Source organism: Epinephelus lanceolatus, chromosome 1, assembly GCF_041903045.1.
Source record: "Epinephelus lanceolatus isolate andai-2023 chromosome 1, ASM4190304v1, whole genome shotgun sequence".
In the NCBI taxonomy this organism is placed as follows: Eukaryota; Metazoa; Chordata; class Actinopteri; order Perciformes; family Serranidae; genus Epinephelus; species Epinephelus lanceolatus.
The window spans coordinates 48,837,564-48,855,597 of record NC_135734.1 but is presented as its reverse complement, the minus strand read 5'-3'; the positions used below and the strand labels follow the sequence as shown (position 1 = coordinate 48,855,597).

The 18,034-nt window shown below is 37.7% G+C and overlaps 3 protein-coding genes across 3 annotated transcripts in view; all 3 read right to left on the bottom strand.

The window, feature by feature from the left end:
- The window catches only part of LOC117256681 (serine/threonine-protein kinase 4-like), a 47,187-nt gene extending 41,682 nt beyond the window's left edge, over positions 1–5,505 (bottom strand). Inside the window, exon 1 of the mRNA XM_033626251.2 lies at positions 5,058–5,505. Within this exon, the coding sequence (XP_033482142.1) occupies positions 5,058–5,101 (44 nt within the window). The 5' untranslated portion in view covers positions 5,102–5,505. The remainder of the gene's footprint in view (positions 1–5,057) is intronic.
- A 1,592-nt stretch (positions 5,506–7,097) lies between these two features.
- On the bottom strand, positions 7,098–12,235 carry cox6c (cytochrome c oxidase subunit 6C). Its single transcript, XM_033626263.2, has 4 exons — positions 12,121–12,235; positions 9,210–9,324; positions 7,859–7,992; positions 7,098–7,233 (listed from the first exon to the last, which is right to left on the bottom strand). The coding sequence occupies exons 2-3, from the start codon at positions 9,312–9,314 to the stop codon at positions 7,867–7,869; spliced, it is 231 nt and encodes a 76-aa protein (XP_033482154.1). The 5' UTR covers positions 9,315–9,324; positions 12,121–12,235; the 3' UTR covers positions 7,098–7,233; positions 7,859–7,866.
- A 3,217-nt stretch (positions 12,236–15,452) lies between these two features.
- Positions 15,453–18,034, bottom strand: part of angpt4 (angiopoietin 4) — a 64,657-nt gene continuing 62,075 nt past the window's right edge. Inside the window, exon 10 of the mRNA XM_033626247.2 lies at positions 15,453–17,481. Within this exon, the coding sequence (XP_033482138.1) occupies positions 17,321–17,481 (161 nt within the window). The 3' untranslated portion in view covers positions 15,453–17,320. The remainder of the gene's footprint in view (positions 17,482–18,034) is intronic.

Genomic DNA, 18,034 nt, shown 5'->3' with positions numbered 1-18,034 from the left:
AATGAGCAGGTACAAGAAGAATACAACTGTTGTGTGACGAGATGGCCTGTAGCAGCCATCGTCCCACTGTCCCTTTTTCTTGCGGACAACAGAAAACGTATGTGGGTCAAATGAACATCTTCCCTGCGACGCCTTCTGGACAAAAGGACGCAGTAAACTCACCATCATTGTGTCAGAGGACCCTATTGTTAATGTTACTGTAGTTAATGTGATCTTTAGGCAGCCAGTGGCCACAACTAACAACTGACACAGGCTGCATGTAGTTAAACTATGATGTGTTCAAGCTCTATTCAGTAACAATAAGACTTGAGCAAAGGTAAGTTATGACACGATTTGTTCAATGACATCGTGTGAAGGAGAAATTTGTTGATGTTTTTACAGCAATATATAATTTAAAATGTTTTTTATGTGAAATGTTATATTCAAGGTTGTTTCATAAATCTGTTCAATTGAGTTTGTGCTCATTTAAAAGTATTTATTCGTTTAAAGGTTCAGTTATTTTTTTAGTGTGGATTTCTTTGTTTCCCTGGTCACAAAAGTGGGAATACATATCAACAAAAACACAATAAACAATATGAAAACACTGGTATTGGTATCAGCCCAGAAGTTCAAAATCAGTGCATCCCTACATTTGTACAAGCAACGTCTTTGTCTCAGGTTACACACAAATTAATATGAGGTTAAGATCTGATCTGAGTCAGTGCTGCACTGAGAATGATCTTCATACTGAAACTACAGTAGCATTAAAGTGGGAGTGGCAGCTCACGGTTGAGCAAATAAACTATGACCAATTTACTGTTGAGTAATAAAAAGAAAAGACAGCTGGGAACTGTTACAACTAACTGTCTGTCTGATTCTGAGGCTTCGGCCCTAAAGCACAGAGGTTAAAGGATTAATCTCAATTTTGCATTGCACTTCTGTAACACTGTCGGACGCCCAACAGACAGTAAAAAGAAAAACATAAATACTGTCTGTTTTTATTCCATCCATTTTTCTTCTTTGTTAAAACCTGGCGCCTACATTACCCACAATGCAGAGACCTGTAAACAGACTTTGATGTGTACAGGTGGTGGAGTTCCCCTTTACAGCACACTGATAAAATGTCATATCAATATTGGGGGAAATTCTTTTCTATTTCATTTTGAAAATGGGCATTATCTGAGATGATTGCTGTTTCTGTGAAATCAAATTCCTGAGGAAATAAAAAGTTGAATTAAAAACTTGAATTTATTTGCTATGACACTAAGACATCACAGATGCACAACAGAAAGGTACAAGCTGCATTTTCAATAATCTCTGAAATGCAACTGTCATTAAACTGCAACCAGTCTCTCTGTTTGTCTGTTAAGTTCTCAGTTGAAAACAGAGTTGTGTGTCAATATGCCTGAAACTTTCTCCAAAGATTCAGGGCCATTTTTTTATTCTCTGCCCAGCGCAGCCATATGCCAAACTTTATCGACTTCAAGCCACAAACCACAGAAGAAATACAGAGTGGAGCACTGAAATGCTAATCCACCGTAGCAGCCCATAATCTGCATTTCAAGTGGACTCTGTGAACTTCTACAGCAGCGTGTGTTTCTGCTGCGGCTCAAAGCACTGGAAGCACCAAATGTTTACATTACTATATTTAAAGATTTCCCTCCGCTCTCTTTTTCTTGCTTCTTTTTCAAGAAGGTCTTTTTTACATCTGTTAAATTTCAACTGATCTGACTCTACATTCAGTAAATGTTGTTTATAATATCCTTCTTCCATGAAACGTGGATCAGTTACTTAGAAACTTTAAAATAAAAGCAGCTCTCTGAGTGTTCGGATGAAAACCTTCCATTGTTGACATTAAACTGTAAAGTTAATCAATCAAAATCATAAAAAATATTGAAAGAAATATTGAACCAAATGTCCCCAGAAAAACAGAAAATAACATTTCCATTTTAAAAAATCTTAATCGAATGATAATTTAAGTAAAACATCTTAGGTGCAAGAGGCTCAAATATTACACTAAAAGGTGTTGAAGTATTAGCACAAATTGAGACTTTAAAGACCAGCCTGAGGAACAGCTACAACTCTTTTTCGACACTTTTCCCTTCAATTTACCTTTAATCTAAACAGTTTGAATGTGCTGTAAATTAGGTACCAAATGCCTAAAAACACCTTTGAATAATCACAAGTTAATTATTATTTGAGTCATAAAGTAAATAAAACAAAATACTGCAATCATTCAGAACTGCTGCTCTTTCTCTCGACTAATGAACTGCTTAAGAATTTTAAACATAAGTAAAACACAAGGTGCTTAAAAAACAATACCGAACCAAGTCTTGCCTCAACACAAAGGGCTATGATAATGTACAAACTCCGCCATCAGTTTATTAAGGAAACAGTGGATGAATGAGTGGACATGATAAACAAGAGACACAAGTGTGTTTTACTGACATCCTCCTGATAACTGGACAGAATAGGAACTCCTCAGTTCCCTCTGTCAAACACACACTGACCAAACTGAGCCAACAAACAAGTTTCTAAACTAAACAATAAACTGAAAGAGCATCTCGTTTAATGACCTTCTTCTCACGTCCAGTTAAAGGCATTATGAGAGCATCTAATACTGTGATTGAGGACAAGTTCTAGCTTGGGCAGCTTCAACAAATTTGATTTATTTTGCACATATATTTACTAGGGATGCACTATAATATCAGCAAGTCATCGGTGTCGGCCAATATTGGCTTTAAAATAACTATCTGGATCGTCCAACAAGCTTTTCTTATTTTGCACAATGAATGAATATCACATACATTGAAATGCATTGTATTTCATGTCTCTTATGTCTCTATCTTATGTCTTTCATGCATGTATAATATGATGGTAATTCTACTACAGAAGAGACTTGATGATCACTAAGATTAGGTGGGGAAAATATTGATATCGGTATCTGTTATCGATCACATAAGTTGTTAAATCAGCACATTGGATATCAGCAAAAAATCCAATATCATGCATCCCTAATATTTAATGAGTGACTCCACTGTTAAAGCAGCTGCCTTCTAACTGAATTGATCATGAGAAGAGATACTTGAGATCTTTCCCCATTGGCTAAATGATGTCCTGAGGGGAGATTTAACATGTTCATTATCGACTGACCTGCCAATTATTTTTTTGATAACAGGTAATTGTTTTGGTTTGGGGTTTTATTCTGTTACATGTCCTAAAATAATACCAATTACAAATTCTCAGCACCAAAAAGCTTCTTTTGTCTAATCAATATTTTAAAATCTAATCAACATAGACCTGAATATGTACTTTACTATTATATGTGAGGGAATAACATCAGGTATCCACATTTCAGAAGCTGCAATCAGCATTTTGGCTTTAATGATTAATCCATTATGAGAACTACCTCTCTGCTAATGGACTTATCAGTTAATTGACTAATTGTTTCAGTGCTAACCATAATTATTACAGTTATTGTTGAGAAAACCTCAAGAATTAAGACTTCAAAACAAACACCTGACAGGATTTTTTAGTCAATTTACGGAATTTACACTCTTGCATTAGATACTTCCAAATATGAATCAGGTTGTTTGCTCAGCTCACTACATATATTAACACACATGGGGAGCGGTGGTGCACAGACATGACAGCTAAGTGAGTCACAAACTGACACACACAGTCCAGTGATGATTAAGTCCCACATACATTATGTACATACACTACATCTGATTCAGTTTAGCCGTTTCTTGTTTTTAAACCAAAGTATCTGGCCTAATTTTTCTGCCACAAAATGTGCTGCAGTCCCTGACGCCTCACACGCTTGTCTCCATGGAAACCACCTGACAACCCAAGGCTGTGAAACCCAGAAGCTTTGAACCCAACACACACACCTGATGAACACTGAATGAATTACTGTACCTCAATCCACTCTGAGCTGAGTTCGTTAAACCTACAGAGATTAAAGCAGCTAAAGTCGAGATCTGCAAATAGAGTTAAGGCATTAAACTGGATCAGCAGGCTTTGATAGTGATAACACAGGGATTTGACACAACAGATCAGGACTGATGCTGCTGATTCAGTAAGAGGTGGACTAATGAATAACAGGTTTTAATCTATTTATATTGATTTCTGGAGACAGAGAAGTAGAGATTAGTGTGTTAGCACACACACACACACACACACACACACACACTTGTTAACACAAAATCTTCTGATCCTGACACAAGCTTCTGAGGAGCTGCCATACAGTGATACTGAAATAAAATGCCTTGTATTTACAGGACAGGAAGACTCATGAGAATTTGTGGTAAAGTTAACCAAGAACCACTCGAGGTAAATTAAAGTTGAAGATGTTTTCAGTTCATGTTTCAGTTTCTAAATTAATTTTTCAGCAGCCAACCTGTTTTCCTTGTGATATACCATCATCTTCAATACTGGAAAAAGTATTCAGATATACTTCTTATGTAAAAGTAGCATTACTACAATATAAAAATATATTCTCACAGGAAAAAGTCCTGCATTTATACCGAAGTAATAAAGTAGAAAAAGTATTTGCATCAAAATATAGTTAAAGTACCAAAAGTTAAAGCACTTATTGTGTCACTGGATTATAATTATTGATGCATTAATGTGTTGGTCACTTTAATGTTGCAGCAGGAAAAGGTGGAGCTCATTTTAATTACTTCACCCTACTGTGTGGCTTCATCCGCAATCACACAATATATTTATTCATGTATTAATATTCTGCAAGGTAACTAAAGTTTTCAAATGAATGTAGTTGCATCTGAAACGTGGTGGTGTATAAATAAAGTGGCATAACATGGAAATATTAAAGTAAAGTACAAATGCGTTAAAATTGTGCTTAGTTACTTGAGTAAATGTATTTAGTTACCTCTGGCCACTGATGTTATTTAATGTCACTCACACGCTGCGTCAAGTTTTTATGACTTGGTGTTATTTCCATGCCAGCAGCAGCTAACCTGATCACCAGCAGCAGCAGCAGCAGCGGCAGCAGACTGGACTGATAAAATCAATGATTGATGATCAATGTGTTTTCATTATTAGCATAACGTTACCTGCGAGGGTTATTCCTCATCTGTACTTTGTCCTTGTTCTCCATGTCGTCCTCTCCGGAGCTCTCACAGTCCTCTCAGTCGTGTCTGTGGCTAAAAACTTGAAGCTTGTTTCAAACACTCGATGCTAACTAGCAGTAACAGACAGTTCAGTCTGCTAGCAGCGAGCTAACTGGCTAACAGCTAGCGGAGCAGCTAGCGGAGCAGCTAGCCCGTCCTGTGTTACAGCAGCGTCCCGTGTTACCGCCGCCCGTTAGCCGCTGAAAACACTACGTCCGTTAATCATTTTGTAAAACGATGTTCACACAGCGTACACACTTCACACAGCTGCCGTATCCTCGTCTTGGAGTTCATCCTCCTCCCGTGTCGAGACAACTTTGGACTTGTTTGACAAACCGCTCAGAGCCGCTGTGACATCCAGTTTGAAAACACCAGGAAGTGCTGAGAGGAGAGGAAGGCGGTCCAGACAAAGACTGCAGTACCTGGTGACAACAGCAGGGGGCGCCAGAGACACACCGATGATACAAGGGGCCAGGCTGTGGAAATACCTTTATACAGTCTATGGGAAATACATCAGACTGGGGCTCCTAACCTTTGACCTTAAAACCTCCTGAGACCCGAGGTCCTGTTGGGTATACATTTTTTATTTCTCCAAGCTATTTTGGATTAGCAGGACCTGATTCAACCAGTTTGTTCACACTTCTCGTCATAATTAATTGCACACTTTTACTTGTGCAATTTTGATGTTTTTTATTTTATTTCTGTATATTTCTCTGGTATATTCTAAATTTTAGTGCTACTTATGTTTGTATATATTTTGTATTTCTATATTCTCATATATTTTATTTCGATGTGTATGTGCATGTATATTACTGTCCACATACTGTTTGATTACTTGCTGCTGTGACACACAAATTTCCCAGTTTGGGATTATTTAAAAAATCTAAGTATCGTCTTTGAACAGAAGGTATTTAAAAACAATAAATTAAAAAAAATAAAAAATCTGTCCTCAAATGGGTACAGTGGGTCTATTTTATTGAACTGAATTAAATATAATTTATTTCATACATTTAAAAAATAATAAAATACTATGCGTATGTAAAATAATAATAATAATAATAATTAAATAACGGCAAACATATAAAGCAGATTTTCAATAAGCAACACAAATACCCTGCATTTCTGAAAAGGAGTGCGAAGAAGCAAACGTCTTGTCTAATATCTATTCTAACCCATCAATACACAATCATTTAAATGCAGGCCTTATTTGTAGCAGAGCATTTTTTAAACTGTGTTATTGCTACTTTAACTTGAGAAAAAGATTTTAGTATTTCTTCAACACTGTCAACTGTCAAGTGTGGACATCAGGGGCTTCATGATGTTGGTTTGGTGACATCCAGTGACACATAGTGTCATTTCCTGTTAGTTTTAAATATTAAAGTACATTGGTTTATTGCATACTAACTATTTGAGTGTGTTGTGTCCAAATTCCACACATTTTAATATACTAAAACTAGAATAACACAGGAAGTTAATACCCCCCTCTCTAGCTTTATCTTTCAAATTCTGACACCAAGAATATAAAAACATTTCTTATAAACTTGGACTTTGAAATGTACATGTATATTAGTGTATGTTAACAGAAAAATAATATGATTTATATGAGCAGAGATTTTCTGGTTATGATGTTTTTAATGTTATAAATCAGTATATGGTCAATTCTTTATACTGTTGGCATGCTTTATAGAATTTGGGACGCAGTACTTTCTCGAATATTGTCAGTACTGCACAGCCTGTATGTCTCTACTCCTCTCCCTACCAACAACTATTTTCAATTTCAACAGGTGTGAAATATGCTGATTTGATGTAACACTAATATTTGACACTCTTAAACAGTAGATTAAAGTTTGATAATAAGTAATCAGTGATACCTAACAGACACTTTAGTGCTGCACTACTGTTGGATTACAGTTCACCAGATAACTTGACACAGTTCATTATTTAGAAGCTCACTTTTCCAAAGCAAAAGACAAAGACAGAGGCTTTAGATTAATAGAATATTTTATTTAGAGGAACAAAAACAACATAGCGATGTTCGCGTCTAAATCAGTAAATAACATCCGAGGGGGCAAAAAGGAACTTCATCCTTAGACCGGGAATGAATGACAGGGAAGAGGAGCTGGAGGAAGAAAACAAGAGACAATAATTAGATACAGAAGGATCAACATTAACATGGTTTATAGAGTCTGTCTACACTGGATCTTTCACTGCATATGATCTGTTGTTCCTAATGTTTCTGTGAGTACTATGTTTTATAAAAGCTGCTGACACACTCCTGTGAGTCGGCGACAAACTTCTGTATTTCTAATGGTACTTTGTGGTCCTGAAGAAACAATGTTTGATCTCAGTTTAAAATTACAACAATTAAAGGATATGATAAGCTTTTATTGATCCGCAGAGGAGAGAAATAAGTACAGACAAATAGGTAAAGTAAAATAATAATAATAATTAGAGGTATGTAAAGCTAATACAAAAAAGAAGTATCATAATTCTTTCCCTTATTTTCTGTCATATATCTATCTATATCTATATATCTATATATCTATATCTATATAATGTGATGTGAACAGTGTAACATCAACATAATGGGAGTATAATAATAGTGTGAGATATAAGAGTAAAAGGTGACACACAGTAATATATTATAACATAGAATATAGCGACAGTGATACATATAACAGAATATAGAAATTTGTCCAACAGAAATGCTTCTCAGATGTTATCAAACCCGTGAAGAGACTTACAGTTGGTTTTACTCCCCAGAGGGCCGCACACTCTCAAAGATGCCAGCTTCCCGCATGGCGTTGAACTCTTTGGTGGCATCGTACTGCTTGTAGAAGTCAGCGTAGGCCTGTTTCCTGGGCTCCGTCACTCCGTACTGTGGCAGAAATAAAAGGTGTCTGTTTTATTCGTGATTTAAATCAAAATCTAAAAGAATGGCAACTGTTATCAGAGAAATAAATCTCCCGAGTTGAACTGACACCACACTGAATAGATTAGATAAGATTTAGTTGTTTAATTCTAAATGTCTGCTGAAGTATAAGTTGATCGAGGTGCTGATGTTGTTCCCATCATTGTGTCTATTAGAGGCTGTGTCCACCAAAGCATTATATTTTCCTAATGCTTTACAATGGGAGCATTGTGTACTTGCACTGCGCTAAAAATCACTGGCAGCGTGACGAGGCATTGGCCATGAATTCTGTGCTGAGCACTGCCATTTGGGCTTTTTTCCCCCTGAGAGCAGAGAGTTCAAAAATGTGTTAAACTTTGGGTAAAAACGCTGCGCTCATTATTGTCACTACGGCCATTCAGAGGAGGAGCAAATACCACAAAGACAAACCGCGACATTTTACACGACATGTACAAGCGCTGAGAAATCTGTCAATATTCTGTATTTATACTATGTTTCCTCTCATGAACCTAAATAGACCAACGGCTCTGTCTTCTCTCCCTGCATTCTTCAATGCTCCCCTCATCCAAAGCAAGTTCTCTACTTTGGGCCGACATGTTAACTTCCACGGATATTATGTATAACAACAATCAGACAGAACCAAAGCTTCTCAGCTGAACAAATGCTGCACCTTCAGCACTCTCAAACTCTACAGTCTGACGTTTGCAGCTGGGGAAAAAAACGCTTTGGTGGACACGGGGCCGTAGGTGTCATTTAAAAACAAAAACAAGAAAAAAATCACAACTGCCTCATTGGAGTTAAAGGGATACTTTGCTGTTATACAACCAGGTCTGTGTCACCATCACAGTGTCACCATTTTAACATGGGGGGTCTATAAGGATCAACTGGCTTCTGGACCCAGTGGACATTCAAGAAAACAGTTTTTCTTACTTCAGTGCTGGCTTCATTTTTAAGCTACAGAGGTCACATGAAATGCACCACTTCGTGTTGTTGTGATGCGTTTTGACTGATTTTGGCTGGCAGACAGGCGGCAGGGAGCTCCGTTAGCTGGCAGTATGGGAGACATCTTAACATGGTTCATCTGCACACACCCACCACATCGCAATGACACAGACCTGGTTGAAAATCTGAAAAGTATCCCTTTAAGGTTGTAGCCACGTGGCTGCTGTGTCTCCCACCCTCACCTTGAATGTGGCTGCAGCCACAAAGGACAGAGCGAAGGCAATGGGCAAATGAAACCTCAGACGCTTTCCCAGCAGCCCCCTCATCATAGGCTTTGGCAGAGACATGGTGGATCACCTGCAGGGGAGGAAAAAAGATAAAAACCAAGCTCAACTATTGGAGACAACTGTGCAGTCAATATGACACCATACATATCAAATACAAAATGACAGCAGTCACCGCAAACTGTATTTAAAGAGAGTAAAGGTAGTCAAACCCTTATTTGATTCTCATTCATTTCTATGTGGAACTGTGTGAGACGCATTCAGTTTTCAAATAAACGCAAAGGTTATGTGATATTGACCTTAGATAGTGTACCAGGTTACAGCAAATTGCTACTTCCTGCCTGCAGTCTGTGGGCAGGTTGGTAGAAATATAAAATAATAAGAAAGATAGGGTCAAAAGTTGTGAATGGCAGTTTTTTAAGATTTAGCTCAAACGATACGACAACATCCAGACAATTTCTGAGGCCAATACTGATATCAATATTTGTGAATTTTAAAAATCTCATAATGACATATCAGCTGATAGCTGACATATAGCATATAAACACATTACATGAACAAACAAGTCATGACATGAATATGAGCACACATACTAAGCAGGACATTTTACAATTGAAAAATAAACTTGTATTGTAATTTAGCATTTTCTGTACTGCAACTTGTCGTTTCCTCTCGGTAAACATTCACACTGATCGTGACATACCTGCAATAAACTCATATCAGCCTGTCTGATTTATGAGTCTTCCTTAAATACACAACATTTTCTCTTGTACATTAGAAAAAAGAAGCCCTGGAAATTAAGCAAATATCAACCTGGGGTAAATAGTAGATTTAAAAAAAGAACCTATTAATTAAAAGTGAGACATCTTTGAAAGTGCCACATCTTGAACACTTGGGTTTTGCAAAACTGAGGTAAAATGTTATGAACAACAGCAGTGTGGTTTACGAAATAACACAATTAACACAAGAAGGATGACTGTGATCCAGAACTGAGCTCATTACGCCTTTAATATGCATCCTGCAGGAGCACACGCTCAGTAACGTTATTCTTAACATACTAAGGTTAAGTATGTTGATATATCGTACAATTGATAACACAGGAAAGTCAACAACATAATAGTTGAAGTGGTGCCTGAATAATGTGTGTGAAGCATGAAGAGACTTCAACCTACAATTCACTTTGCAACCATGTTTGGTTAAAAAAAATGAACACTGTAATTTTGTATAAAATATCTAAATGTCCCACCTGAGTTTAGTTACACAAGTGAATGTCTCGTCATGCGCGGTTATTATTTTCATATTACTGATGATTTTTTTGCCAAGATCACACTGAATTAAAAATAACCAATATTGAGATTCCACTTGTGACAGATGCAGCCTCTCACCCACCTGTCAGATATTAAATGGTAATTCAGCCAGATCCTATGACGGCTATTTTTGACGGAGTAGAGACAACAATAATTATCTTTCTCAAACTAAATCCAAAATGGACTGCTGTGGGAGATGATGCAACATCTCAAAATTGTGAAATCGAGATTCGCAGAACGTGGATTCTCTGATAACTTAGAATTTATGGCTTTCATTAGAGCTAAGCTTTAAGTTAAACCCCCATCTTCCTGAATGTAACTAAGTCACATTTATTTAATATTATCTTCTATGTTTCCTGTCTTTGTAGCCCATCACAGCGAGACAAGCCATGGGCCTTTGTTTAGTGTTTGTTAATATGTCCATGTGTGTTTTTCTGTTTCATTATTATTTTCTTTTTATATTGTTGTGTGGCTGTTCTGTTAAACAAAACAGATATTGTTGGCTGATTCTGATGCAAATACCAACATCTCCAGTTGTTTTCTACAGCAGTTGTGACTGCAGGAGAGATAATAACTGAGATGCAAAATGAACATATAAAACGATGTTAATCCAGACATCACCTCGTTACAGCTTTTATCTGCACTCTGCAATGGTACACACACAGTGGAGTTATGCATAATCATGAAATATTGTTTAAATTGGATATAAAACTAAATTCCAGTAGCCAAAACATCACATACTTATGGATACTGAGTTACTGCACTGAAAATATCTGACACTACAGTTTTTCTGTGATATAGCCTGCAGCCAAACAGCACAAAGGTCAATTATCTTCACCCACCTCGAAGTGAATCGGCTTGTTATCAAAAATGCTGGCATTAATGTTAACTTCTTATTTTCTTCTGACATCCAGAGGACAGTGTAACACACACATGTCCTCTTAGTGAGCAAATATTAATGATGGTGGACATAATTAATCAGTGTGTCCCCTGCAGACAGGTCGCCATCAGACACTGCTGCTAAGTCATGTCAGCACTCAAACTATCGGGTGACCTCTCTGTGTGACAGCAACGTTACTTCCGGGAACATAACTCCTGTATCACGATGCAGTTTCACACGTTATGTACGAAAATGATCGAGGACCTTAAGCTGTGTTTAAGCACATATTAACAGAAAATAGAGTCGGTGCAGTGCTAACAGTTGTAGCATGGTTAGGGTCAAATTAGCATGATGTCAATAAATGTTTCCTCCATTCGTTTTATGATAGATTATATCCGTAACAAACAATAACTAAACACTATAACTAATATACCACAGATGTAACCTAAATGTATGTATTAAATTAAAATGGTGAGCCTACGGTTAGCATGTAGCTATTGTCGGATATCGGCAGCACGATGAGCTAACACTAGCTCGACACAGCTAACTGCTAACCAAAGGAAAGCGGCAAAATTCAGGAACAATGGTTCAACACGGATGTCGTAATTAATATGAAAAGCAATACGATATAATCTTAAACCAACGCACACAATAAACTATCTTAATTCAAAAGAATACTCACAGGTTGGACTCGCGACCTTCACACAAACCGCTAACAGCTCTTCAGTACCGGAAAAGACACTCTGTACAGTAGCCGCGAAGGGACAAAATTAATATACCGTGAAACGCGAATGCAGGGCATGTGAGGTCAAGGAAACTGAAGACGAGGCTGCATTCACGTAGTCAAGTTACTGTGCATTAAATAAATGTTCTTGCGATGTACATTATCAACATATTTATGGGCGGTGGAAAATGTACTCTGATATTTTAGGCTACTTGAGTAAAAGTAGTGATAGATTATTGTAAAAAAAAAAAATACTGTGTTACAAAAACCCTGCACTCAAAATCTTATTTAAGTAAAAGTACAAAAGTATTAGCGTCAAAATATACTTGAAGTATGAAACATATTTAACATCATATTATGTTATTGGATTACAGTGATTTATGCATGGATGTGTTCATCACTTTAATGTTGCAGCAGGTGAAGATGGAGCTTATTTTATTTTATATACTGCTGAGTAGCTTGTGATTTCCCCCCCGAGGATCATCTAAATCTTTACAGCTTACATGATTTTTTTGTTGATCATATTTTGTATTATTGGTCTGCAAAGTAAGTTGTCAGACAAATGTAGTGAAGTAAGATGTACAATATGTACAAGTACAGAGCAGCATAAATGGAAATACTCAATTAAAGTACCAAGTACCCCAAAATTGTACTTAAATGCAGTCTTTAAGTAAATGTACTTTACAAAAAAAACTTTCCACCACTGCATTGTCTACACACACATCATTTAGTTGCCCTGTTAAAAATAAAATGCTGCTGTCACCCAATAGTATGTCACCTGTAAACTCAACATGTTGTAATGACACAGTTTGGCCACAAGAGGGAGGCAGAGCAACACTGAACTCACATGGGCGATATTATAACCACACAATTTCTGTGTGCAACTTTATATACCAAACACTGTATTTCAACTGTGAATGTACTATATGATGAAAGCAGAAAGAAATATTATATGAAACACACAAGTTATAGACCTACAGATTCCAAAAGACAAAATGCCATCAGTAAAACTTTTATTAGGATATTTTGTCTTCTGTATTTGTCTTTTTTGATCAGTTGAGAGATGGAGAAACAGAGACACATCACAACACTCAGACTGGCTTTATTAACATGGTTTATTTTACAAAATATTGCAGACTGTGTTCAGTTGATGGGACAAGCTTTGCTACACATACAGAGAAAATAAAACAGTTTAAACCTGAAAAAGTAAAATATGTAAATGTTCGCAGTATCTTGAAACAATGAGAGCGAAGATGAAACTCCACCTATTCCAAACTTCACCTCCTTCTGTTCCATAAAGTGCATTTAATGAGGTGAAGTATGAACCTCTTTATTCTGACAAAGAAACATCTTATAGATTCATATACAAACTGTACTGATGATAATATTAAAAGGAGAATGCTGCAGGAAAATAACCAATCACAACCAATAACCAATTGTCACACAAGAATTTCAGCTTCTCAGGGAACAAATACAGGCAGCTCTGTCCATCTTATCCACAGTGAGTGTTAAAGATTATCTAAATGTTTTGTTTTTAAATATCATGAACCCCAAATATTGCTGTCTCCACCTCAAAGAGCAATATGCTGTTAGTCGAGCTCCAGGGGAAAATCAATCCCACTGAACATCTGAAACGTAACAGGTGAGCAAATGTGTTAATTCACTCACACCACAGGCTTTCTGAAAGCTAATCTGAACAAATAACTGGGCAGTGTTGTTTTTAGTCTACATGTCAGTCTAATGTCAGTCCACGACTTTGATCAAGACTAAAATATCTGAACAACTATTTGATGTAATGTCATAAAACTGTGTACAGACATTCATGTTCTTCAGAGGATGAGTCCTCCTGACTGCAGTGATCCTCTGTTGTTTACTGTAGCTCCACCTGCAGGTTGAAATTTATGGTTTTGAGTGAAGTATTTTGACAACTATTGAATGGGCTGCCACAAATGCCCCAAGGAACAGCACCAGGCTTTGAAGCCAATTTCACAGGGTGGCCAAACTTTGTAATTACAACTTCCGGGTCCCTCACGTGATACCAATGGGACAACAAGACTGCTATCCCATAGACTTACATTATCAAAGACAAACTGAGCATTACAAGCCAAACAAAATAACTCGTTTCACAATCAGGATTTGGTCCATTTGATCCAAAACCATTTCCAAAGTCTAGAAGAGCTGCATGATTATTACACTTGGAAACATGTCGAACTTTTTGGCTTCATGAGGCACTGAGCAGCTTTCACAGGAATGAATGGGGCCTCACCTCCAATGCTATATCCAGTTCTCTTTATAGATCCATGTGCACACATTCATGTTCCCCTCAGGATGAACTGTACCAACCTCTATTGCCATCATCAGGTAGATCTTTAAATTTGTTCAGATCTGTTTAACAGAGTGCTGCAGGGATGTTTTTTTATGTAGGCCAATGCCAAAGTTGGTTCCCTCGTCAAAAAGTCAATTGGATTATTACTCAAAATTAGCTCTGTGGTTAACAAAAATCTTCACAAATAAACACTTCTCAGATTTCTGAAGGGTAAATGCAATCAACAGAGGTAAAAAGCTAACATTAGGCTATAAATGAACTACACTACGGTCACATGACTTAACATCACCACCACAACGTGGCTGTAAAGCCGTGTTTGGAGTGTAGTCTCATTTAGCAACCTGTTAGCAACCACCTTTTTAAAGACATTAAATTGCAAATGAGGGAACCATGAGTGCTTAAATGCTAACACATTTCCAGGTTTTAGGACTCACTCCTGCAGCACTCTATACTTGGTTCTGTGACCAAATACCTGCAGTACATTCCCATCAGCTTCAGCTGTACTTTGTGTTTAGTGCTAATTAGCAAACGTTAGCATGCTGACATGCTAAATAAGATGGTGAATATGTTAAACATTATACCTGCTAAAGATCAGCATGATAGCTCTGTCATTATATGTTAACATGCTAATGTTAGCATTTAGCGCAAAGCAGTGCTGTTCCTAAAAACAGGCTCATGGAGCTGCTAGCATGGCTGCAGAACCATGGGAGATATTTATTATGCATTATTTTTTTGCAGTATTTATTGTCAATCACAGCACCATAAAGTGTGCATTCAAAAACATGCCAGACTCTATCTGCTGCACTGTCGTCACTGACACCTTTCATGCTAAATGTGTTAGCACAGAGAGTAGAAGCAGAATACTGGATGAGTCTACAGTTGTTCTGCCTCCACTGACACAATGTATTACTGCTTCAACATAAAAATCAATAATGTTGAAGTAATTTTTGACTGTTTGCTTTGTTCTTCATTTTTTTTTCCCATAAAGAATGAAGAATGTCTGACTGACTGACTGTCACTCACTTCTTTGAATGTCAAACACACTCAGACACATCCAGTCCAGTTTTTACTGTGGTGCGGATAATCTAAACCTTCACTGCTGATGATATGTGAGCTATAATGTGACCAAAAAATAGGAGATCCATCGATTTGTTATCCCAGTTATCTGTTGTACACAGTGATTTAATTATCTGGGGTTGTAACAGGTGTGTGTCTGTATCATATGCCAGGAGTGTCACAGGTGTGTGTGAGGCTGAAAAACAGCCCGGATGATAACAAGGACAGTGTCAAGTTCTGTAACTCATTTCATGTGTGTATGAGCCATGAGAGTGAGACTGTGTGACTCTAACGAGAAACATGGAAACAGTCAGGTTGTTTAGATTAGGAAGATAATTAAAGCAACATTTCTCTGCTTCACAATCTGGACTCACACAGACTGTGGTTTGATTTCTGTTGTTTGATTCATTCTTTCTTTCTTTGATCATCGTGCAGACTCCGTCCAACATGAAACAACTGAATGAAACTCAGTTTGGACTCTTGTAGCATGTCCATTTCTTTCCTCCTCAATTGTTTCCTTCCTTCAATGATCAGATAAACAAAGTAGAAGCTGCAGGATGTCGATCAAGGTTGAAAGTGTTGTCTTGTCCAACCTCTGGTACAAAAATGTGGTAAATGATCCATCAAAAACGATCCAGTCTGCTGGCTGTTGCTGTCTCTTTTCCGATACAATGATCAAAATCAAAATGTCTCTCCAGCTGCGTTTGTCATAGTTGGTCGTCCTTCAATTATTCATCAGTTTCAATTTATTATATACAAGTCTGTTTCATTACCAGTATACACAGTGAAGGGGAAACTGAGCTGCCATTTGTCCACTTGGCATCTCAAACATCCACAAACCACAAGAGAGACTCAATCAGATTCTTTTTCTGAGGCTGAAGGGATTCAAACACCACGTTCAACTTCACCTCATGTAAAAATGTAGATAAATGCACATGTAAGCTAAGTTCATATAAGCATCTCTGGTTCCATTCGCTGCACATCATCTGCATCTGTAACCCCACGCTGACAGAAAACATTACTGGACCCTGAAGCTCTGACGCTTGTCACCATGCACCACTTCCTCTTCTTCACTTCACCTCTGTGTTTGTCTGATAACCCCTCCTCATGATCACCATATCTGCTTCACTGTCTGGTTGTTTTGACCCAAATTTAAACTGGTCTTGGCATTCTGTTCGAGTCTGTGGATGATACCATGTCTTATCATAAAAGTCTGTACCATGAAGCTGCCAGTATGCTCCAGCAATGCTTATGGGGTAGTTAAGCAGTTTCAGAAACCCCCTCCACACACCTTTCTGACATCATAATTGGGATGGTGGGCTGCATCCAACAATCCGACATTCCCACCTGCTTTACACAGTGATTGGTCAGCTGTGTGGAGGTGAGAGAGGAGCCAGGGTTTGAACTTTTCTCTCATGCTCTCTTTTGGCACTCTGACGCAGCATTTTCTGTCTTTTTAAATATGTACAAATAAAAGCAGCACCATAAATGTCTTCAATGAATGAACTTTTCTTGCATCATGGATCCAGGTTAGTTATGAACATAAAACAATATATCCAGCAAGTATTTCATGAAGGTGGGGCTGAGAGGTTTTAACATCATGGCTGTAAATGTGAGGAAAGGCAGGGCTGTACCACGGTGGAGCTGAGGGGTGCTGAGACGAAAAGTACCAAGAAGGCATGTTGGAGAGTGTTGGCAGGTGTAGGGTCGTACCACCATGATACTGGAAGGTCTTAAGGCTGAGGGTCGTACCATCACAAAGTTGCAGGGGTGCTGTTAGAAGTCATAGGGTCGTACCATCATGGAGGTGGAGCGCAAGGAGTAGCTGGGGCCTCTGAAGTGGTGCCACTTGATGCCGTTGAGCTTCCTGATGTTATGACCGACGGTGTAGTAAATACCGTTCAGGTTGGAGAAACCACAAGCGTCAAACCACCAACCTGATGGAGAGATAGAGAGAGAAAGAGATAGATAAATAAATAAATTAAATAAATTACCCCCCCCCCCCCCCTCCCACTAATGCACTCAGTGTTTAGTCTAAATCTGCACACAAATAGAGATATTGCATAAACACAAAAATGGAACAAGTGATATAACAGAGGTCAAAAAAAGAGACCAGTTATTTTGTCAGTTTTACAAAGATGAAATATTTGATGAAAGATTTGTTATTATTGGTAAGTTTGGGTTCATTCTTCATGGTTAAAACTTGGATTTTTCCTGGATGGAATACTAAAATGTGTTTGTCTTTCTTCTTTCCTATCTTTATGTTTTGGTCAAACACTTTCATTCTCTCCTGATCTTTTCTTATCGTCTCCCTTTGTTGTTCCCTTTTCATCTCTGCCACTCTGTCTTTTCTCTTTCTCTGTAAATTGCGGTGATTTTAAATGACTCACTGATCAAGGGTGACCGCAGGAGTCTTTTCCTCAGAGAGTTTGAGGTTTTGCTGGAACGATTAAGCTAATCATCAATTGCGGTCCATTGAGGGGAGGCTGA